This window comes from Microcaecilia unicolor, chromosome 7 (assembly GCF_901765095.1).
Source record: "Microcaecilia unicolor chromosome 7, aMicUni1.1, whole genome shotgun sequence".
NCBI lineage: Eukaryota > Metazoa > Chordata > Amphibia > Gymnophiona > Siphonopidae > Microcaecilia > Microcaecilia unicolor.
In genome coordinates, this window is record NC_044037.1 from 68198040 (window position 1) to 68223108 (window position 25069).

Consider the following 25069-nt stretch of genomic DNA (forward strand, 5'->3'; position numbering starts at 1 on the left):
CAGGGGGGAGAAACTCAGTAAAGGAAGAAAAAGGAACCTAGTTAATACTGCTGCTCTGATAAACAGACTTTATTAAGTGGCAAGTGAAGCACTCCCTGCATGACCATTTCAGGGGGAGCCTTTACCACCACCAATTGAGGTGGCAGTAAGGGCTCCCGCGCTAACCCGGCAGTAACTGGGCAGCACGTGGCAATGCCCGATTACTGCTGGGTGCACACTGGCACTACAAAAATAAATATATTTTTGTAGCACCGGATATGATGGTGGCTAGTGATGGGAAGTACCATCAGGTTGCTACGATAACCCACTTCCTTTTTAGCGAGTAGTAGGCCCGGGCTTACCGCTGCTTTGTAAAAGGTCCGTCAATGCGCAATATTCGCTATAAACCTTTTAGCATTCTGCTTCTTTTTCTTATCAGATTGTTAAGTGCTGGAATTCATTGCCATTTATGTTAAGACAAGAAGCCTTACACTTAAGATTTAGGAAAATGTTGAAGACATATTTATTTAAGAAATATTTGATAGGTTGAAAATAGTTTATTTTCTTTTATTGTTTTATATTTAAGGAAATATTTGTTCAATATATTTTTAGTATATTGTTTATCAGAGAATACTATTCTATTTTTTTTTTAAAATAATTTTGTAATCCGCTCTAAACTGCTGGGTAAGTTATGGAATATAAGACTCTGTATTTTATTGTGTTTAAAGCTGCCACATTGGCATGGAGATTAACTGGGTTAAACAGCATGGTTTAAAGATTGTTTAGTAGTTTGCTTATGGAAAGCTATTCATTCAGAAGACTTAATAAGTTGATTATCATGAATATTTCTCATTAGCAAATGTCTGAATGCTTTCATATAGTATAAATTGTAAATGATTCAATAAACTGTTATGATAATGAGGTTGAGATTCCACTCTATGTTCTGTTGGCATCTATTCTTTTGATACTGTTGCAGTGCTTACCACCTTTTGTACCAGCCACAAGAGCTATCTTGTCTTTCAAAAGAATTTTGGTGACCCCTGAGGCAGGCGATTGACAGGGGCGTAGCCGCGGGCGGGCCTGGACGGGCCCAGGCCCAGCCACTTTCCCTCCAGACGGCCCAGCCAACATCCGGTGTATCAAGGGTGTCAGCAGGTGGGGGGGTGCTCCGCTGGCGCCGCAGTCCCCACCTGCCTACCAGGGCCTCCCCCCTGCACGCATACAACGGTCTGGGATCTGGGTGTACATACACGCCTCTGCTCCAGTGTTCAGTCTGCCTTTGTTCCCAGCGACTTCTGCTCAGTGATGCCTACCAGTTTCATTGACGGACATCTCCTGCCACCCAGGAGCAAAGCAAGCAAATGGCCTCGTCGGCCCTTCCCTCACTGTCCCGCCCTCGCAGAAATAGGAAGTTACATCAGAGGGCGGGACACAGTGAGGGAAGGGCCGACGAGGCCATTTGCTTGCTTTGCAGAGCAGACACAAGGCGCTTCACTGTTTTTTTTTAAGGCTGGGCGGCAGGAGATGTTCATCGATGGAGCTGGTAGGCATCACTGAGCAGAACAGCAGAAGTCGCTGGGAACAAAGGCAGACTGAACACTGGAGCAGAGGTGTGTATGCGAACCCCCCTCCCCGATCCCGGACCGTTGTATGCGCACAGGGGAGGAGGCGGGTTCTGCTCACTAATGTCTGCCCTCTCGGCCCGCGCAAAATGGTCTGACTGGCTTGGGCGTCCTGCCACGGCACCAGACATCAGTGAGCCACGGAGAAATCTGGGCACTCATCCAGCCCCAGAGGTCAGGAGTCAGGAGCCACTACAGTGGTCAACGGGCACTGATAGGAGCCGGCTTGGTCCTCCTCTCCAGCACTGCATCATGTGCACACACTGATCAGGGCCTCTTCGGGGGCTGGAAACTTTCTCTGCTGTGCCCAGGTAAAACTATATATATTATAAAATGGTAGTGGGCTTTTGGGTGGGATGGGCTCTGCAGCACCCATGTAAAAAAAAAAAAAAGTTTTATATTTCATGGTGCTGGGCTTCAGGGTGGGGGTCGGCTCTGTAGTGCTCAGGCAAAAAACAAACCAACCCTTTTGTTGGTCACCTGGGTGGGGATAGGGGATTATGAAGGGCAAGGCTGATGCCAAGCTTAAGGGAGGGATGTGGAGGTTAGGAAAGGGCAGAGCTGATCCCAGGGTAGAGGGAAGGATGTGGAGGTAAGGAAGGGCTGATGCTGGGCTAGAGGGAGAAGTGGAGGGAAGGCCACTCTAAGTTATTATTTAGTATTATTCCAAGAAATACTACTCATACCTATATATATAGTGCCCACCCAAAATGTCAGGTCTGGCTACGCCACTGGATTGTATCCGTCAAAACACGGCCTGTGCCGGGCCAAGTGTGTCTGGTGCCTTCAATAAAGTATCCTAAGCAACATTTCCTGCATTAGCTGGTCCTTGTGTCAACCCCTACTTCACTTTGGTTTGACTGGCTTTTCCATAGAGGTCCCTTCCCTGTTTGCTACTTTGTCAATAAACTGTTTGACATTTCAGCCAGCCTTGTTCACACTGGTCTTTTGAATTTCTTCAGGGGAAAAGAGGGAAATCCTACCCATTAACAACTTTCCTTCCCAGGTAGAGGCACCAATTATTCTAGGGCCCAATGGAGCCTGCCCCAGAAAGACTCCAGCAAGGTTGGCCCCAGACCCAGGAATACTCACAAGGGGATGTTACAGGTACAATGCCCCCCAAGCCTCAGATCACATACTCTGAAACCTCCACCAAGCTCTTCCAAATATATAAAGCCCCTCCCACCTCTCCCCAAACTACCCACAGACCCCTCCCATCTATCCAGAGCTAGACAGAGCGAGAGTGGAGGGGGACAATTCCCATGCCTTGGCTTTGGGTATGCTCCAGAGATGTATGGAGGATTTAGGGTGGGAGATCAGGCTTTACATAGTAAAGGGGGGGGGGGGGGGTTGGTGGGGGACATCAGATATCTGATTGGGGGCTTGGAAGGAGCATTGGACAGTTGATCAGCAGGTGGAATTGGACTTTTGATCTCTGTTAGGGCTATAGCCACACTATTGGACTGCTGGTAGCACAGTGGCACTTACCACCTTCTCCTGGCAGTAAGTTCAACTGGGCTATCAGCTGTTGTGACAGCTAGTGTGTAGTATGGACCCATGCGCTAGCTATCAAAACTGACCACTCATCCGCTTGCCCATGTCATGCCCAACTTCCACCTACTCCTGCGTTGGATAGCTAATGCAGGATTTTTACTGCACTGGCTGTTTTGTTTTGTTTTTTTAACCACAGAAGACATTAGTGCACGTCTGTAGTAAACCTGTATTAGGTACTTAATTTAGTTTAGTAAGAGCCCCATAGTAACATATAGAAAGGAGTCAGGACCGTTTTTAAATACTAAAGTGAATTAAGCAGTTAGGGGGTAATTCTATAAGAAGCAGACTAGTTTCAGGTGCCAGGAAGGGCATAAATGGCAGTATTCTAGTCATCTGTGTGAATAAGTGACCTCATAGAATGCTGACTAGCAGCAAAGTATGCACCATGATTTGATTTGGACTTTGTTGGTGAGTGTGTGGATGGGCGGAGTTTGGGGGAGGAACATCAGCAGAGGGCACACAAACATGCATAAATTATAGAATACTTTCATTTATGTGCAATACAGCTCACAACTAGGCACAGATATATATAGTATAGGGTTGGTTAATATAAGTGCTTGCTCCTTAAATGTAAGAATGTTTTCTGTCATTTGCACTAGTACTCTGTCAAGAAAAGTGTGTGGGTGAGTGTGTGTGGAGGAGGGGGTGTGTGTGCTAATTTTCTTACTACAATAGGCCTTAAACAAGCACCTTATCTAGCACCTTTGGTAGGTACCCTGTTGTAGAATTATCATCCACATGCGGACATTAACATCTGCTGTTCTTGCACTAACAGTTAATGCAATGGCTTCACACTTAGTTTATGCTAATTTCTGCTTTAACTGACAAATGCAGAATGGGGCAGGAAATGGGTGAGGACTAGACAGGAACTGCACTTTACATCTACCCCCCAACTGTATATAGTGTGCCAAAAGTTAGGTGCCAATTTGGTATGAAACTTCCATGCTAAAATGGAAGGTCCGTGCAATTTGGTGCTGTTCTATAAGCTATTGCCTATGGGCTCCTTTTACTAAGTGGCAGTAAGCTCTATGCAAGCTTACCACTCGCTATAATATTAGTACTGCCAGGCTACCGCAGCAGCCTTGCAGTACTTCCCACCCCTACTGTGCTGTCATTTCCGGTACTATAATATTTATTTTTGTAGTGCAGGACTGTACCCGGCGGTAATTGGGCAGTGCCACACGCTGCCCAGTTACTGCCAGGTTAGTTTGGGAGCCCTTCCCACAACCACTATGGGTGGCAGTAAGGGGTTCCCCCCCAATGGCCATGTGGCAATTTCCTGCAGGGAAGCGAGACCTTCCCTTTTACCAGCTGGGTAAAAGGGGGCCTCGGCAAGCATGTAAAACACGCGCTGACGCCAGCATCGTCCCCGTTTTGCTGCAGCTTGGTAAAAAGGGCCCTATGTGCTTTAGTGTGTAACAAAGGGGGCAAGCACTGGGGCAGGCCACAGGTAGGGTGCACTCTTGCACATGAAACATATAGAGCACTTTAAGGTATACACATAAGTACCAACATTTAGGCAAAACCATTTATACCAGTTATAGACATGGCATAAGTGGGCGCAGCTAAATATTCGTGCATAAATGCTGACGAGTTAGTATTCTATAATGAAATCTGAGTGCACAGATTCTGATACAGAATTCACACTTAGGGGTTAATTCTAAAAAAGGCACTTAAAAATTTGGCACTGAAAAAAAACAAGCCTAAGCACTATTCTATAAAACAAGGCCGAAGTTAAGCCTGGTTTATAGAATAGCACTTAGGTGCAGCGGCCATGTATAAATGTAAGTGCATCCATTTGCATCAATGAAAATGTGGTGCGAATGCCCGCAACTAGATGCGTGTTGCCCCCTTATTCTATAATTGCATGTGTAACTAGAAATCACGTCCATGTTCTGCCCCAAAACACCCATGACCCTCCGATTTCCGCTTCCCCTTGTTTGGGCCGTGCATAAAATGTAGGCATGGATCCCATGCCTAAATTTATGCACATACATGCAAATTAAATCTAACTGCTAATTGCTTGTTAAAACACCAATTATTGGCACTAATTAGCTTGTTAATCAAATTATGCATGCAATTTGGGTATGCGCCCAAATTTGCATGCATAATTTTTAGCGCCTTTTATAGAATCGGGGATAAACACTATGGAGTCATTTTATAAATGCGTGCTAGCGTTTTTAGCATATGCTAAAAATAAGTATGTGCTAAATGCTAGAGACACCCATATATTACTATTGCCATCTCTAGCGTTTAGCACGCAGTAAAAACGCTAATGCGCCTTTGTAAAAGACCCCCTATATTTTGGTGTCTAATTTGGCACACACTTTCTAGAATTGCCCCCTAATGTTCAGTCCAGTACCATGCACTGTTAATTCAGCTGCTAACTGAACATTTGAGACATCTGAATAGGTGGTGTTAACTGAATCTGCATTATTTGAGACTATGGTGCAGGGAGGAGGGTTTAGATTTGTTAGGAACTGGGCAACATTCTGGGGAAGGGGGAGCCTATTCCGAAAGGATGGGCTCCACCTTAACCAGGGTGGGACCAGGCTGCTGGCGTCGGCATTTAAAAAGGAGATAGAGCAGCTTTTAAACTAGAAATGGGGGGAAGGCCGACAGTCGGTCAAAAGCGCATGGTTCGGAAAAAGGTATCTTGGAAAGATACCTCACAAACAGGGAAGATAGGGTTTCTGGATAGTGAGGTTGCACAACAGACCGTGGTAGGCCAGGTGCCCTTAAATACAACTAAAGATCAGACAAAACATGGCAAATCAATAGTGTCAGGTACTAAGCATCATGCAAATAGGAACAACAAACATACTCTGAAATGTCTATATGCAAATGCTAGGAGTCTAAGAAATAAGATGGGAGAGTTGGAATATATTGCACTAAATGAAAAATTGGATATAATATGCATTACTGAGACCTGGTGGAAGGAGGATAACCAGTGGGACACTGTCATACCGGGGTACAAAGTATATCGTAGTGATAGGGTGGACCGCACTGGTGGAGGGGTAGAACTGTATATTAACGAGAGCCTTTATTCAGATAGATTACAAATTCAGCAGGATACAAATCACACCTTTGAATCATTGTGGGTTGAAATTCCATGTATAAAAGGGAAAAGGACGGTGATAGGAGTGTACTACCGTCCGCCTCGCCAGGATGAGCAGGTAGACGCAGAAATGATAAAAGAAATCAGAGACGCGAACAAAATGGGCAATGTGATAATAATGGGTGACTTCAATTATCCAAATATAGACTGGGTAAATGTAACATCGGGGCACACTACAGAGGTACAATTCCTTGATGAAATCAAGGACAGCTTTATGGAGCAGCTGGTGCAGGAGCCGACGAGAGAAAGAAAAATTCTAGACTTGGTCCTTAGTGGAGCGCATGATCTGGTGAGGGACGTTATGGTACTGGGGCCGCTTGATAACAGTGATCATAATATGATCAGTTTTGATATCGACCTTGAAGTAACTGTACACAGAAAGTCAAATACGTTAGCGTTTAACTTTAAAAAAGGAGACTATGATAAAATGAGAAGAACGGTAAAAAAAAAAAAAAAAAAACAAAACTTAGGGGGGCAACTGAGAGAGTAAAAACTGTACGACAGGCGTGGATGCTGTTCAAAAATACCATCCTGGAGGCCCAGGCCATACATATTCCGCAAATTAGAAAAGAAAGACGGAAGTCCTGGTTGAAAAGTGAGGTGAAGGAAGCTATTAGGGCTAAAAGAAACGCCTTCAGAAAATGGAAGAAGGAACCATCTGAAAATAACAAGAAGCAGCATAAGGACTGTCAAAGCAAATGCAAAGGTGCAGATAAAGAAGGCCAAGAGGGATTATGAAAAAAAGATAGCATTAGAGGCAAAAAAACATAGTAAAAAAATTTTTCGGTATATTAAAAGCAGGAAGCCGGCAAAAGAATCAGTTGGGCCGCTGGATGACCGAGGGGTAAAAGGGGCAAGATGTAGCGGAGAGACTGAATGAATTCTTTGCTTCGGTCTTCACCAAGGAAGATTTGGGTGGGATACCGGTGTCGGAAATGGTATTTCAAGCGGACGAGTTGGAGAAACTTACTGACTTCACGGTAAACCTGGAGGACGTAATGGGGCAGTTCAGCAAACTGAAGAGTAGCAAATCTCCTGGACCGGATGGTATTCATCCTAGAGTACTGATAGAACTGAAAAATGAGCTTGCGGACCTACTGCTAGTGATATGCAACTTATCCTTAAAATCGAGCGTGGTACATGTAACGCCGATTTTCAAAAAAGGTTCCAGGGGAGATCCTGGAAATTATAGACCGGTGAGTCTGATGTCAGTGCCGGGGGAAATGGTAGAGGCTATTATTAAAAACAAAATTACAGAACACATCCGAGGACATGGATTACTGAGACCAAGTCAGCATGGCTTTTGTGTGGGGAAATCTTGCCTGACCAATTTACTTCAATTCTTTGAAGGAGTAAACAAACATGTGGACAAAGGGGAACCAGTTGATATTGTGTATCTGGATTTTCAAAAGGCGTTTGACAAGGTACCTCATAAAAGGCTACAGAGGAAATTGGAGGGTCATGTGATAGGAGGAAATGTCCTATTGTGGATTAAAAACTGGTTGAAGGATAGGAAACAGAGAGTGGGTTTAAATGGGCAGTATTCACAATGGAGAAGGGTAGTTAGTGGGGTTCCTCAGGGGTCTGTGCTTTGACCGCTGCTTTTTAATATATTTATAAATGATTTAGAGATGGGAGTAACTAGCGAGGTAATTAAATTTGCTGATGACACAAAGTTATTCAAAGTTGTTAAATCGCGACAGGATTGTGAAAAATTACAAGAGGACCTTACGAGACTGGGAGAGTGGGCGGCTAAATGGCAGATGACGTTTAATGTGAGCAAGTGCAAGGTGATGCATGTGGGAAAAAAGAACCCGAATTATAGCTACGTCATGCAAGGTTCCACGTTAGGAGTTACGGACCAAGAAAGGGATCTGGGTGTCGTCGTCGATAATACACTGAAACCTTCTGCTCAGTGTGCTGCTGCGGCTAGGAAAGCGAATAGAATGTTGGGGATTATTAGGAAAGGTATGGAAAACAGGTGTGATGATGTTATAATGCCGTTGTATCGCTCCATGGTGCGACTGCACCTTGAGTACTGTGTTCAATTCTGGTCGCCGCATCTCAAGAAAGATATAGTAGAATTGGAAAAGGTGCAGCGAAGGGCGACTAAAATGATAGCGGGGATGGGACGACTTCCCTATGAAGAAAGATTAAGGAGGCAAGGGCTATTCAGCTTGGAGAAGAGACGGCTGAGGGGAGACATGATAGAGGTATATAAAATAATGAGTGGAGTGGAACAGGTGGATGTGAAGCATCTGTTCACGCTTTCCAAAAATACTAGGACTAGGGGGCATGCGATGAAACTACAGTGTAGTAAATTTAAAACAAATCGGAGAAAATGTTTCTTCACCCAACGTATAATTAAACTCTAGAATTCGTTGCCGGAGAAAGTGGTGAAGGTGGTTAGCTTAGCAGAGTTTAAAAAGGGGTTGGACGGTTTCCTAAAGGACAAGTCCATAAACCGCTACTAAATGGACTTGGGAAAAATCCAGAATTCCAGGAATAACATGTATAGAATGTACGTTTGGGAAGCTTGCCAGGTACCCTTGGCCTGGATTGGCCGCTGTCGTGCACAGGATGCTGGGCTGGATGGACCCTTGGTCTTTTCCCAGTATGGCATTACTTATGTACTTATGGTAAGCATACTGTTCGAGTTACCTGTATGGGAAGACACTGGGTAAGCTCCAATATTTAACGTAGAGGTTTGCAGTTAGTGCACATTCATTTTGTTAGTTAATATACAGTAACAGCGCAATTTTAATGCAGCTTAGTAAAAGAGGTCCTTAAGTTTACCACAGTATCAACAAAAGTTTATAGTACAGATGTGCAATTGCTAGAATGCTTTGTGTTTGTTAGCACTTCTTTATGCACAAATTGATTTAATGCACACTAATGCATGAATTATTGTATGTAGGATAAAGTAGAACACATTAAAAGTTGTAGTATGCATTACATTTTTTTAAATTAAGGTCTTCAACAAACTGAAAAAGCACCCCAAAATTAGGAAAGTCCCAAAAATACAGAAAAGTTTGATTCCTTGTCCACAATTCACTGTATGACCTTGGCCCAATCACTTAACTTCTATGTAATTAAATTTAGATTATATGCTGTTTGGTGCAGGAATACTATAACTGTACCTATGAAAACTGTATAAACAGGGGTTCCTAAATGTCCATGAAATCATGAGTATCTTTAGCAGTAAGGGATGGAAACTTTGCAGTACAGTTTTGGAACTTCTATATTCTCCTGCCTTCTCTCTCTCTCTGCATTTCAAACGTGCCTTTTCTCCACTGCCTCTACTTTTCCAGCTCTCATTTCACCCTTTTTTTTCTCTCACATGCCATTCCTTCCCCATGATGTCCTCTTCTCAACTTTCATTCCATCTCTTCTTTTCCCCACCTTTGTTCATCAAAACTTCCTTCCTCCATTCTTAATGCTCTCTTCCACCTTTCTCCGGGGGTACCACTTTTACTGCTAGCAAGGGCTCTGTTAACAGTGGTGCTGAAATGGGTTTTGTTTGCAAACATAGCAGTGAGGATGGGATGAGTCAGAACATGTTGTGGTTGAATAATGAGTAAAAAAGATGTTGTGGTTGAATAATGAATAAAAAAAGAGGAAATCTAATGGTTTGGAAGGGGAGGGGTGGGAGATGTCACAGCTGGCTGGCCTTCAAGATGTTTATTTATGTTTATTGCAGGAGTAGCCTAGTGGTTAATGCAGTGGACTTTGATTCTGGGCAACTGAGTTCAATTCACACTGCAGCTCCTGGTGACTCTGGGCAAGTCACTTAACCCTCCACTGCCCCGGTACAAAATAAGTACCTGGATATATGTAAACCGCTTTGACTGTAGTTGCAAAAACCTCAGAAAGGCGGTATATCAAGTCCCATTTCCCTTCCCTTTAATAGACCCTTTTGGAGACAAAACACAGTTCAATCAGAAAAGTAGAAACAGAACTTTATTTCTGAAAGGTCAGTGCAAACAGGGCAGGCAGACAAATGTGACACTGCTGAGTCCCTCGGTACCTAAGATTTGCTGAAAGCTTGAATAAAAAGATGAATTTTTTAAGTCAAACCTACCTCTCACCAGTAGGCCCTCCCCAGGCCTACCTTCTAAAAGGCGTGGTGGTCTAGTGGCCTCTTCAGGACAGGAACATCCCGAGTTGTTCCTGACCCTGGCAGCTGCGTTGTGAAAATATGAGACTGCCATGGGAGGACGTGACTGCCATTTTGGGATTGGAATTGGCATGGGCAGGAGCAATCCAGAGTCACTTCTGATCATGCCATTTCCAATCTTGAAATGCTCCTGCCTTGAAGAGGTCACTAGACTATCAGGGCTTCTAGAAGGTAGGCTCACAGAAGGCCTATGGGTGGGGGTGGTGGGCATTCCAGGGGGGATGGCTTGCTCAGGGCAGATTGACTTGCAGCAGCGACAACATGGAGAGCGGCACCATGGTTACCATTTCAGTTTTGGCTTCAGTTCTGGATGAAACTGATTGGTGAATTTTGGACACCAGTTTTGGTCCGCCCTTAGTTTCCTGCCAAGTTGTTTCAACCCCTTCAGTTTGAAGTTAAAAAGCAAGGTGAAGATTTATAATGGAACTGCCATGAATGACTGATGGCTATCTGCTAAACAATCTATAAGACTCTGTATTGTATTGTGTTTAAAGCTGCCACATTGGCAAAGAGATTAACTGGGTTGAGGAGGGGAAAATTAGGTTCTTACCTTGGTAATTTTCTTTCCTTTAGTCATAGCAGATGAAGCCATTATGTATGGGTTGTGTCCATCAACCAGCAGGGGGAGATAGAGAGCACTCAACTTTTCACAGTGCCTCATGGCCAGCCAGCTCCACTGCCTCTTCAGTATTTGAAGCTTCCAAAGCAGTATGGCAAACTGCAATGGGAATAGCATGAACTTTCCTCACAGCGAATGATGGCCCCTTAACAAGGGCTTGAACTCAAAAGGAGGGAATGAACACATCCTCCTGGAGGGAATAAACTCATCCTCCTTATTGAATAACTGGAGGGGATACACGCAACCTCCTGGAGGGAATAAACGCATCCTCCAAAACATAAACTGGAGGGAATGGACTCATCCTCCTATAAGTGAACATGAATCCTGAAGACTGTTTTCCAACTTTCTCCCAAGGAAGGAACTTCAGGAAACAAGAACAGAACCTGAAACAGATTCACAGCATACAGACAATCATACAGGGAGGGCTCATGGCTTCATCTGCTATGACTAAAGGAAAGAAAATTACCAAGGTAAGAACCTAATTTTCCCTTCCTTGTCATCAAGCAGATGAAGCCATTACGTATGGGATGTAACAAAGCAATCCCTATATAGGGTGGGAACAGGTCACACCACGCGCTAGCACTTGTGCTCCAAAACGCGCATCCCTCCTAGCAGCCACATCCAGCCTGTAATGTCGGGCAAAAGAGAGCTTAGAAGCCCATGTTGCTGCACTGCATATCTCTTGACGAGAGAGTGCTCCAGTTTCAGCCCAAGAGGAAGAAATCGCTATGGTAGAATGCGCCTTAAAGGCTACAGGCGGAGAACGGCCGGCAAGCAGATAAGCTGAAAAGATAGTTTCTTTGAGCCAGCGGGCAATAGTGGCTTTAGACGCAAAACAAACAGATGAACATAGATCCTGAAAGAGATAGTAACTCGCAGATAGTGCAGCACAGTCCTGCGCACATCCAACAGATGCAACTGCCCAAAAGGTTCTGGAAACTCCTCCTTATCAAAGGAGGGCAAGAAAATAGGCTGGTTTAGGTGAAACGCTGAAACCAACTTAGGCATGAAGGAAGGCACAGTCCGAACCGTGACCCCGGACTCTGAGAATTGCAGAAATGGGTCTCTAAAGGACAGCGCCTGGAGCTCTGACACCCGTCTCGCCGAAGTAATGGCCACAAAAAAAACGGCCTTTAGTGTCAAATCTTTCTCCGATGCTCGCCGAAGCGGCTCAAAAGGAGAAGCCTGCAGGGCCTTCAAAACTAGCCCCAGGTTCCAAGCTGGACAGGGTGCTCGCACGGAAGGCCGGAGCCGAAGCACCCCACTAAGGAACTGTGCCACATCTGGATGAGCAGCTAAAGACACGCCCTCAACCTTACCACGAAGAGAGGCCAACGCTGCCACTTGCACCCGCAGGGAATTATAGGCCAAGCCTATTTGTACACCATCCTGCAAAAAGTCCAGAATCGGCGAGACAGAAGCCCGCATGGGTGTGATCGCTTTTGAAGCACACCAAGACTCAAACTGGCGCCAAATCCTGGCATAAGCCATGGAAGCGGAACGCTTGCAGGCCTGCAGGAGAGTGGAAATGACTGTGTTTGAATAGCCTTTGTTCCTCAATTGCACCCTCTCAATCGCCATGCCATAAGACCAAAGCGGCAGGCGTCCTCCATGGCTACCGGGCCCTGTGACAACAGGTTCGGTACCAGAGGTAAAGGAAGGGGAGCCTCCACTAGCATCTGTCGGAGGTCCGCATACCAAGGCCTCCTGGGCCAATCCGGGGCGATGAGGACCACTTCTCCTGGGTGCAGCCGAATCCGCAGGAGCATGCACCCTATCAAGGGCCACGGAGGGAACACATATAGTAGGCCCGGAGGCCAGGGCTGAGTCAAGGCATCCAACCCTGCGCAGCGAGGATCTCTCCGTCTGCTGAAGAAGCACGGGACTTTGGCATTTGAACTTGTCGCCATAAGATCCATCACGGGCTTGCCCCATTTGGCACATATCTGCAGGAATACTTCGTCTGCTAGTTCCCATTCTGCTGGATCGATCTGATGCCTGCTTAGATAATCGGCTTGCACGTTGCTCTGACCTGCAATGTGAGCTGCCGACAGAAACTGAAGATGCAGCTCGGCCCAGTGGCAAATCTGTTCGACCTGCGCGGCCAGTACTCTACACTGAGTGCCGCCTTGTCGATTTATGTAGGCCACTGTTGTCGTGTTGTCCGACATCACTCTGACAGCCAATCCTTCCAGGGTCACTTGAAAGGCCAGAAGCGCCTGAAACACCGCTTTCAACTCCAGGTGGTTGATGGACCACTCCGACTCCTCGGGTGTCCATAGACCCTGGGCATGCTTCCCCTTGCAATGTGTGCCCCAGCCCTTCAGGCTGGCATCTGTCACTACTAGTCACCAATCGGGGAGTGACAGCGGCATTCCTTGCCACAGCATGCTGTCTGAGAGCCACCACTCCATGCTGAGTCGGGCCGCAGGGAGCCAAGAAAGTCTGCATTGATAATCCTGAGAAACTAGAGACCAACTTTGAAGTAGGGAATACTGTAGAGGTCTAAGGTGCACTCTCGCCCAGGGCACCACTTCCAATGTGGCTGTCATCGATCCCAGCAGCTGGACAATGTCCCAAGCTCGTGGGCGGGGCATCCTCAGGAGCAGACGGACCTGATTCTGAAGCTTGCACCACCTTAGCTCGGGTAGGTATACAGAGCCCGAGTCTGTGTCGAACCTGGCCCCCAAATATTCTAGAGATTGCGAGGGGGTCAGGTGACTTTTGGCCATATTGACGACCCAGCCTAGAGATTGAAGTACTATTTTTATTTTATTTATGTTAATTTATATACCGTATCTTATTGCATCTGCAAAACAGAACGGTTTACATATATATAAAAAAAAATTGGTATATACAAATAAACAGACATAGGAATTCCATTCATGACAGGAAAGCACAGCAATCAAGATAAACTACATAATAAATCAATACAAGTTAAAAATCTAATATCCAGTTAAGCTATCCCATTTTTCTTTGTCTTTTTGACCATTCTGGCTGTAGCTTGATAGCTCTCTCTTACAGAGTCTGCTCTGATGAGCCAATCGTCTAGGTACGGGTGAACCCTGATACCTTCTCGCCTGAGCAAAGCAGCTAATACCACCATTACCTTCGAAAAGGTTCAGGGAGCTGTGGCGAGGCCAAAAGGCAAGGCCCGAAACTGGAAATGTTTTCCCAACACCGCAAACCTCAGAAACTTCTGGTGCGGGGGCCAAATTGGTATGTGCAAGTAAGCTTCTTTCAGGTCTAGAGAAGTGAGAAACTGTCCTGGCTGTACCGCAGCAATGGCGGAGCGCAGGGTTTCCATGTGGAAATGCCACACTCTCAGGGACTTGTTTAATTCTTTTAAGTCCAGAATAGGGCGAAAAGACCCACCTTCTCGCGGCACCACAAAGTAGATGGAGTATCGGCCGTAGCTGTGTTCGGCGGGAGGTACCGGGGACATGGCCCCTAACTGAATCAGAACTTGCAAAGTCTCCTCTACCGCCGCCCGCTTGGCGGCAGAACCGCATCGGAACTCCACAAACACGTCTCTTACTGGGGCGTTGAATTCTATTCTGTAGCCATCTCTGATCAGGTCCGGAACCCACTGATCTGAGGAAATATTGGCCCACTCCTCGGCAAAGAGGGAAAGACGTCCTCCGATGACAGGAAGCGAGGAGGGGGCCGGCACACCATCATTGAGAGGGTCGCCCCTGAACGCCAGGCCTAGAGCCGGTGGCTGCGGAACGCTTGTCCGAGCGAAAGGAGTTCCTCTGCTGAAAAACGGGCACGAGAAGTGAACCCAGCAGAACGTCCCGGGCGGTACCTTCTAGCTTCATGGAAGCGAGGGCTATAAGAGGAGTGGACCGCCTGGCCCTTGGAGGAAGGCCTCGGCCTATCTTCGGGCAAGTGCTGGGGTTTAGGATCTCCCAGGCCTTTAACAATTTTTTTTCCCCCAACTCCTCACCAAATAGGAGAAGGCCTTGAAAGGGCAACTTCACCAACCTTTGCTTAGAGGCCATGTCCACTGCCCAATGTCGTAGCCAAATAAGACGGTGAGCCGCCACTGCTACTGCCATTTGTTTAGCCGAAGGTCTGACAATATCATAAAGGGCATCAGCCAAAAAGGACAAGGCCGACTCCAGCCGCGGAGCCACATCCGAGAAGGGCTCCGTTCCATCTCCGGGCTGTTCCACTGCCTGTTGCAACCACGCCAGGCAGGCTCTAGCAGCATAACAACTGCATGCAGACGCCCAAACAGTAAGATCTGCAATTTCAAAGGACTGTTTAAGTGCTGCTTCCAGCCTACAGTCTTGTATATCCTTCAGGGCAACTCCTCCTTCCACAGGGAGGGTAGTTCTCTTTGTCACTGCAGTGACTAGGGCATCTACTTTAGGCACTGCAAAGCGAGCCAAATGCTCCTCACGCAGAGGGTATAATTGCCCCATAGCCCTGGAAACTTTCAAAGGTCCCTCGGGGTCAGCCCACTGAGCGGAAATAAGCTCTTGGATGGAGTCATGCAAAGGAAAGGCTCAAGCAGGCTTTTTGGTACTGTCAGGCTCTTCAATAGAAAGGACCTATAGGGCATCTGAAATAAGCACTGGCAGCTCATCACGGTGGAAAATCCTCACCGCGGAGGGATCATCCAGATCCTGTGGTAATTCTGCACCTGACTCTGGCTCCTCCCAGCCCGACCATGGGGGGGGGGGGGGGGGGGTCTAGCCGCTCCCTGAAATAGCCTCAATTCGAGGTCCCCCCCCCCCCCCCGGGCTCAGGGCTCTCCATCTCTACGGAGGCCGCGCCATGCGGAGAATTCAAAATGGCGTCCGCTGCCAGCTCTGAGCGGGAAGAATCATCGCTCACCATGCTCGGGCCGGCTCTTACACCTGTACAGCACAATTTACGGAGCCCCGCTGCTGATTTGCGCTTGCCACACCGGGAACAGCGCTTTACATTCTCTGCAGCCATCGCCGAAAACGGCGGGAAAATTCAAAGTGGCGGTTTTGCGCCAAAAAAGCCCCGACCGCAGGCCCACCCCGGAGGAGTTAGAAAACACTCTTACCTCACCGGACCGAGTATCACAGCTCCGGTCCCATAGAAGAATCAAAGGAAAACCTCTGTTCCATTTTTTTTTAAACGCTGTGAGGAAAGCAGAGGTAATAAGAACTCCGGAGGCTCAGATGAGTGGGAAAGGCAGGGAAAGGCGAACCAATGTGCCTGCATCCACTGAGTGGGAAAGGACAGGGAAAAGCAAGCTAATATGTCCACATCCACGGGGGCATGGGTAAGGCAGGGAAAGGGCTAACCTATGTGCCTTCAAAGTGAAGCTGCTATAGCCTCTAACACCGCGGCTAACAACTGGCAAGCCAGGAGCCACCCCCAGGCAGATTTTTGATGGAGCTCGAAGAAGCTGCAGCCACCCTGCTTGGGGAGATAGAGAATACTGAAGAGGCAGTGGAGCTGGCTGACCATGAGGCACTGTGAAAAGTTGAGTGCTCTCTATCTCCCCCTGCTGGTTGATGGACACAACCCATACGTAATGGCTTCATCTGCTTGATGACAAGGAACATGGTTTAATAAACTTTGTTTAGTAGTTTGCTTATGAATTCTTCTGATACCAACTATCCACCAACCCACCTACAGTGATATCTGCCTGAAATTTTGAAAACATCAAAATATTCCCAAATCTTATCTGGCATCAAAATCCTTGTAAGCCTAAAAATCCTATTGTGCCTTAGTAGAACAGGTGCCCACCAGGAGAAAAGTTATCTTACAGTGGTCAGATCATGCAGTTGGATTCACCCATAGGTAAGAAATTAGCCAGCTATTCCCACCTGAACTATATACAAATATAAGATCTAAAATGTGACCTTCGACATACTTTGAGGAAACTACATATTGCTAATACCCTTGAGATAACAGTGCAGAATAAAAATTTCCCTCCGAGTTCATTAGAGATTCCCCAGTCCACATATTGAAAGCTCCTAGTATAAGAAGTACAGGATATTCTACTTGAATGTCAATAACTCTCATACTATAATGGCCATCCCTTCCCTCCCACCCCCTTCCCATAGGTCCTGTTTTGAAAGGTAACAACAACAATAATGCTTGGGGGGGGGGCAATAATGGAATAAAATAGAGCCCTTGGGTGCAACCAAGCCTCTGTTATATATTATTATAAGTGTCTTTATTAGCAGAGTTTGTAATGACATTGAACTGGGAAGACAAATTTTTACTGGAAAGCACTCCGAGATCACAAAACTCATTACACATGGGAACTAGGAATTGGTCTGACACTTCCAAGCTTATTACATGAAGATCCAAAATTCTGTTTTCAAAATAATCTTCAAGGTTGAAGACTAGAGCCTTAAGGCCCTACACTGCATAGTCCTATAGAAATGTACAATCTTTGGTGTGGATGTGCCTATTAGTAAATAACCTTTGGATTCTGTATAAGTTACCCAGATTTGGGTGTAGAGCCAAGATCTGCACCCAAACTAAGGGCCCTGTTTACTAAGCCATGTTATGGGCGCATTAGCGTCTTTAATGCGCATTAACCTTGTATGTGCGTTAGCCTGCAATATCCCTATAGGCACTTACACGGTTAGTACACGGGCTAATTGTAGGCGTGTTAAAAACACTAACGCACTTTAGTAAACAGGGCCCTAAGTATTAAATGTGCCATTAACAATCAATCATTGATGTTAAGTGGCAACAATTAGGATTTGCGTGTGGCTCTGCCTGTGCGCTATTCTATAATGCTGCATGCCTAAATTATCTCACGTGCAACTCAAAAGGGGCATGGCCATGGGAGGGGCATGGGTGGGTCAGGGATATCCCCAAAATATAGGACACAGTGTTATAGAATACTGAGGTCACACGTCCAATTTGCATGCCAGAATTTACACCAGGTTTCAGCAGCCGTAAGTCCTCATGTCCAACTTTGGGTGCAAGAACCCACGCTGAGAGTGTCCTTACAATAGTACCTAGTGTGGATTCTTCCCAGTGCCTAACTTTGGGCACCATTTACTGAATATGGTCCTCAATATATAACTACAAGTCTAAACCTCAGCACAGTCAAAGACAGAATTTTAAGCACTAGAAACAAATGCCTCGGTTATAATGAGGCTATTGATAGTCTAAATTCTAAAGTTAGGAAGGAAGACAGTACATGTGGATGGATTCATCTGATCATATAAGATTTGACAAAGAGATGAGAAAAGAAAAGCTGGAAACAGTTTATCTGTGAATATCAGACTATGCCATGACCATATCACAGGAGCTACACACATACCTTGTATTTGAAGACGGACACATGCATGCCTCATATCAGGTTTCAGAATGCATTCATAGTCCCCTTCATCTTCTTTACTCAGATTTTTTATGTGAATACTTCCATCTGATATGCTGACGTAAGTGCGATCTTTGTAACTATCAGTAAAGGTAGTATTTTGACTGTCAACCCTGTAGCGTAAAATGTCTATTTTGCCACTCCTTCCATAAAATGTACATGTCATGACTCCACTTGTGTAAGTTGAAAGATCACTAAAGGCAGGAATATGAACAGACTGGCTTGTGGTAGCAGTGAGATTCTGAGTCTTCTCATCTTTAAAATAAATAATCAGAGCACATGTTAGATAATTGAATTTTCTATGCATGCAATGTTCATCCTCTCAAAAAGAAAAGATCACATTATCAGTTTGGTAAAATTAAAACACTATAATTTCCATCACAGCATATCAAAATGTTTCCTTGATTTGAACCCCTTTGCTGGAATAAAACAGAAAAGATGGGGCGCTAGAATACCTTTGAACAACAATAAACTATGCTTTCTTACAAAGGGGCCCTTTTACAACAAAGCCACACTGAAAAATGGCCATTGACCTAGCAGTAAAGTCTCACGTGGTAACCAAGTGGTAATGACCTACACACATCAAATGCCACCTGGCACACCCAAAATGTTTGGACGCATGTCGCGCACCAAAAATGAAATTACCACAAGAGACATGCAGTAGCCGGGCAGTAACTCTATTTGGCGCACGCTGGGCAAACGTAGAAGCTTATGCAGCTTAGTAAAAGGGGCCCCAAAGTGACTGTATAATCTCTTCCAATGAAGTGGAAACTGAAAGCCACATGGAGAAGGTGTGGTGGTTGTGTTGGGGGGTGGAGAGCAATAACAAATTAGAAATGGAGAACTCCTCTGATTCTTCTTCAGAAGTTCTGGTCTTCTCAGGCTAGAATCATAGAGCAGGACGTAGGTGAAAGTCAGAAATTGTCTGAAATTGTAGTGGTATAGTGTTATTGCATGTTTTCATGTTCTGCTGTCTAAAAAAATACAGCTCCTAATATGCATACACTTCCCACTAGAATGCACACGAGTGATGGTTCGCGCATACACATCTATCAGGAAAGATTGAACACTATGAGCAAATAGTACACACTTTATAAGGAGAACACACAATCCCCCAGATGTTGTCTAAATTTGGGCACAGATCCATGATTCATGTGCAAACTAATTCATTAACGAGCTGTTAATCCATAATTGATTAATTGACAAATTTGGACTTAAGTATGGATCTGCCTGTGCGTTATTCTATAATGCTACGTACCCAAATTGTCTCACGTGCAACTCGAAAAGAGGCATTTCAAACATTTTGATGCAGTTTTATAGAACAGGGTTATTTATGTGCCAGCATTTACACCAGGTTTCAGCAGGTCTTTGCACCCAAAATTGGCTGTGAGCATCCATGCTAAGCACTATTCTCTAAAGGGTGCTCAGAATAGCGCCCACATTTACCAGCCCAGAAGGATCAGAGGGGTCTAGCGTGGCAAACAATGAGTGCATCAGGCCTTAGCACAGATAGCATGCAAATGTAGTCAGGCTCATTTAAAATGAGGTCATTCTGTATTCCTCCCCAATGATCAGAAAAGAGTGCCTGAAACAAAAGTGCCTTACCGCTGTAAAAAAATAACACCAGGCCTGTGCAGGCGTTAAGGTGTTGGAAGAGAGGATTTCCCACGATTCTCATGCTTCTCTCTGGAAATCTACTGGGTTTAATTGCTTTCAGATACAGAAGGAAGCCCGTGCAAGCCCTTCAGCACTTGTGAGAAACAGCAGACCAAAACGTGAAGCACACATATTGACGTTCTTGTCCTCCGTCTAAATTTAAAGTGGCCATGCTTTAAAAAAAAAAAAAAAAATCCAGAGTACACATTGGTGTCTGTTACTTGTACTAAGCATCCAGAAAAAAAAAAAAAAAAAAAAAAAACGCGTATATTTAGGCTGCTGAAAACAGTCGCCAATGTGTGCTTCACATTCAGGTTTTTACCAGGCGCATGCGCACAGGAGCTGAGCTTACTGCTAAACTCTTAATCCTTCCACACCAAAGCGCTGAACTCCCTAATTTGGCATCTCATTAGCGTTGAGAATTAGGGTGTTGCTCTTCTGTGCTGTTCTGGCGATATTTTTATGGTGCTATTCAGTATCGTGCAGGAGTTTTGATCATCGACCTATACGTGCAGATTTTTCCTGATTCCTAACTTTCAGCATGGCCCATTATGCACATAGTGTAGGCTCTTAACAGCATTTGTTTCCACACACAGACACGCAAACAAATGAACACAAATAAAAACTTTTGGGTGTCCATCTACATAGTAACATAGTAAGTGATGGCAGAAAAAGACCTGTACGGTCCATCCAGTTTGCCCAACAAGATAAACTCATATGTGCTTCTTTATATGTATACCTGACCTTAATTTGTATCTGCCATTTTCAGGGCACAGACTGTAGAAGTCTGCCCAGCACTACCCCCGCCTCCCACCACAGGTGCTGTCACCCAATCTCTGCTAAGCTTCTGAGGATCCATTTCTTCTGAACAGGATTCCTTTATGTTTATCAAACGCTTTTTGAATTCCGTTATTGTTTTCATCTCCACTACCTCCCGCGGGAGGGCATTCCAAGTCAGTTGCCCAGGCCATGGGACCCCTGGATTCAGGGACCAGAAGGCCAGGAGAAGTGGTTCCCTCTCTGGCAGGGCTTCAGAGAGGAGGGAAAGGAGCCCTGTGGATCGAAGAGTACAGGCTTCCACGGGAGGAACCCAGACCGGTACCCCCCTCACAGTGGCATGCCATCTAGCAGGTGAGACGGGGAGAGAGCTGGGGGAGGCCCCAGAGAAGAGCAGGTTGGAGGAGAGGGAGGAGAGAGAAGAGGTAATAGAGATCTGCCGGGAGGCTCTACCGGTGTCAGAGGAGGAGGACAGTGACTCCTCAGAGGAGGAAGATTTCATGGACTATTGCCAGGATCCAGAGGACCCGACCAGTGGCCTGATTAAAAGGGTGAGGAAGATAAAAAGTACAGAAAAAGGAGGTGGTGGAGTTGGGTAAGCGGGTTAAGATGGTAAAAGCCCTGTGCAAACTAGCCCTAGTGGAGCACCGCAAGACCTATACAAAGGAGGTAACCCGTTTACTTAAGCTTCTTCAAAAGAAAGAACATTTGCTGGGGGCATTGAAAAAGGGCTCTGGGAACCCTCTGAGAGAAGTTTACATCAACCGGGAAAGGATGGCCTCGGGGGGAAAGGCCCTGACAACCTCCAGTCACACTTCCTTATGGAGTGTCCATTCTCCAGAGCAGTTTGTCGAAGAGTGGCCACCTTGCTGGCCATCCCCGGCTTCACGTCCTAACCCTATGCAGACTGGGTGTACAGGAGACAGCAGGGGACGGGGCAGCTGGAGCCAGGTACCGCCTTCCTCATATCAGTTATTAACAGGTACTGCCTGTGGGTGGCCCAATGCGGGGTGTCTATGTGCCAGGAGTGCAGGTCTGCTGAGCAGGTTTCCTGGGACGTTGTCCGAGCCGTCCAGGAAGTGGTGCGCTGGGAAAAGGTGGAGGGGGGGGGGGGTACATAATTTTGGGGTTTGGTGGAAGCATGTACGCTTGAAGTTGATTTGAATGTATGGTGGGGGGGGGGGGGGGTTGTAGGTTTTGTATAAAAGTGTAGTGGGGCTGGTTTTACAACTGCACGATGCAATGTCTTGAATATTGTTTTTTCCGTTTTCATTTAATAAAGGAATTTTCCAAGTATTCACCACTCTCTCCGTGAAAAAATACTTCCTGACATTTTTCTTGAGTCTGCCCCCTTTCAACATAATTTCATGTCCTCTAGTTCTACCACCTTCCCGTCTCCGGAAAAGGTTCGTTTGCAGATTAATACCTTTCAAATATTTGAACGTCTGTATCATATCACCCCTGTTTCTCCTTTCCTCCAGGGTATACATGTTCAGGGCAGCAAGTCTCTCCTCATATGTCTTGTAACGCAAATCCCATACCATTTTTGTAGCTTTTCTTTGCACTGCTTCAATTCGTTTTACATCCTTAGCAAGATATGGCCTCCAAAACTGAACACAATAGTCCTGGTGGGGCCTCACCAACGACTTGTACAGGGGCATCAACACCTCCTTTCTTCTGCTGGTCACACCTCTTCCTATACAGCCTACCAACCTTCTGGCTATGGCCACCGCTTTGTCACACTGTTTCGTCGCCTTCAGATCCTCAGATACTATCCCCCCAAGATCCCTCTCCCTGCCTGTACATATCAGACTCTCACCGCCTAACACATACGTCTCCCATGGATTTCTACTCCCTAAGTGAATCACTTTGCATTTCTTCGCATTGAATTTTAATTGCCAAATATTAGACCATTCTTCTAGCTTCTGCAGATCCTTTTTCATGTTTTCCACTCCCTCTGGGGTGTCCACTCTGTTACAGATCTTAGTGTCATCCGCAAATAGGCAAACTTTACCTTCTAACCCTTCGGCATTGTCACTCACAAATATATTGAACAGAATCGGCCCCAGCACTGATCCCAGAGGCACTCCACTACTCACCTTTCCCTCATCCGAGTGAATTCCATTAACCACCACCCTCTGACATCTGTCCGTCAACCAGTTCCTAATCCAGGTCACCAGGTCAGGTCCTATCTTCGTACTGTCCTCCTGTGGGGAACCATGCCAAAAGTTTTGCTGAAGTCTAAATAGATTACATCTATAGCACGTCCTTGATTCAATTCTCCAGTCACCCAGTCAAAGAATTCAATGAGATTCGTTTGGCACGATTTACCTTTGGTAAAACCATGTTGTCTCGGATCTTGCAACTTATTGGCTTCCATGAAATTCACTATCTTTTCCTTCAGCATTGCTTCCATTACTTTTCCAATAACCGAAGTGAGGCTTACCGTCCTGTACTTTCCAGCTTCTTCCCTATCACCACTGTAGCATTCTTTCTAATATCAGAAATAATTCCACATGCAGCTTTGGTTCATGTACTAGTATGTAAATTGTGTTAAAATCCCCTCATACTTAATTAGTGATGTTGTTATTTTATACAGTTTGGCTTTTAATAGCTTCATGTTTCTGTGCAGCATCTTGCTACAATTTAGCTCAGGATGGCTGTATTGTTAAAAACAATTAAATTGGTGTGAAGAGAAAAGCAATTTTTTTGTGAACCGCGTTGAGTTTCTGCCCATCTCACGTCTTCCTCCCTGTCCCGCATCCTCTTTGGCTTTAGATCTCGGCTCTGAGTATCCCGCAATTATTCAATTAATGTGACCAGGTTTAAAAGAAAATTCTTTGTGAGCCCTGAGATACACAGTAATTCCTGTATCAGACTTCCACCCGTTCTTCCTCTTTCCCTTCTCGGCCTTAAATGTCGTCGTCGTCCCCCCTCCCCCGATCTATCATTCTAACAAGTGTGCCGCGGTTTGAATTATAATCCCCGCATAGCCAGAGCGGCTGCAAGACGAAAAGCGCATGAAAACATGACGCCTCTAACTCTCACCTTAAGAACGGTCACTGATAAAAAGTTTTCGAGATCAGTTTCTGCGACGGGATTACTTCATTCGGATCGTCACTGCCCTATACTTCATTCAGCAATGATGGTTATTCTTCGCAACTGAGAAGATCTGGCTTTTACCTGTTTCCCTAAAATGACAGCTTACCTCGGCATTCCTGTGGGTAAGCTACCATCCATCCCATGCAGAGAACAAGCAGAAAAACACCTTGCACGATCATGGCCGCTACTTCGAATTGCTTAACTCTTTTCTGGAGTCTTCTTCGATTAATTATGGGTGGGGAGTCTGGGGAGCGGAAACACGCGGTTGAGCGGAGCCCTTGCACTGAGGCAGAGGGGCGTAGCTACGGGTGGGCCTGGATGGGCCTAGGCCCGCCCAATCTCTGCCTCTGCACCAATCAGGTGCTTTATAAACTAATTACCCTGCATACACAGCACAGCTGCAGAGCTACTTTTTTGCTGCTGTTTGGGCTGCCCTGAAGTCGAGTTGGGAATGGATTCGGGAGGGGGAGGACCCGTCACTACAAACTTATCTATAAGGGTAAGGCACCGCTCCTGCTCTGCAGCAAAATTAGCCCAGGGCAGGAAGTTTTGGAGCTCCAGCACTGCTTTTTTTTTTTTTATAACTTAAATGCTGCTCCCTCCTCTGCTGTGCCACTGGGGAAAAGAAATGCAGCAAAATCGGCCCGGGAAGTTATTTGTTTGGAGCTTGGCACTGCTTTTTTAAACTTAGCAGCTGCCCCCCCCCCCCTCTCCTCATGCTGTGCCATGCTGCTTAAGAAATTTGGACACTCATCAGCCCCAGATACCGGGTTCAGCGTCTGGGGCTGATCCATATTTCTCCAGCAGCATGGCACAGCACTGGGGGGGGGGGGGGGGGGGGGGGGAAGAGAAGCTAAGTTAAAAACAAGGCGCGCCAGAGCTCCAAATAAACAACTTTCTGGGCCGATTTTGCTGCACAGTGGAAGCAGCAGTGCCATACAGGTGCGTGGGGGCAGGAGCAGAGGCTAGAAGTGCAGCATCCCCCCAGCCAAGCCTACTCTCCCCAGTGGCCGCCTCTTCAGCACACTGCTTCAGGGCCTCATCAAGGGGTACTGCAGTAGACTGCAGGGAAGTGCTACCCAGGTTTAAAAAAAAAAGTCTCTGTGTAAAGTTGGATTGCTGGGGTGGGGGG

General features: G+C 46.0%; 1 protein-coding gene across 1 annotated transcript in view; it reads right to left on the reverse strand.

Moving 5' to 3' along the window:
* The window catches only part of LOC115474996, a 51157-nt gene extending 27038 nt beyond the window's left edge, over positions 1-24119 (reverse strand). Inside the window, exons 1-2 of the mRNA XM_030210737.1 lie at positions 24044-24119; positions 18346-18657 (exon numbers count right to left, since the gene is read on the reverse strand). Of these exons, the coding sequence (XP_030066597.1) occupies positions 18346-18657; positions 24044-24116 (385 nt within the window). The 5' untranslated portion in view covers positions 24117-24119. The remainder of the gene's footprint in view (positions 1-18345; positions 18658-24043) is intronic.
* Between the last annotated feature and the right edge of the window lie 950 nt (positions 24120-25069).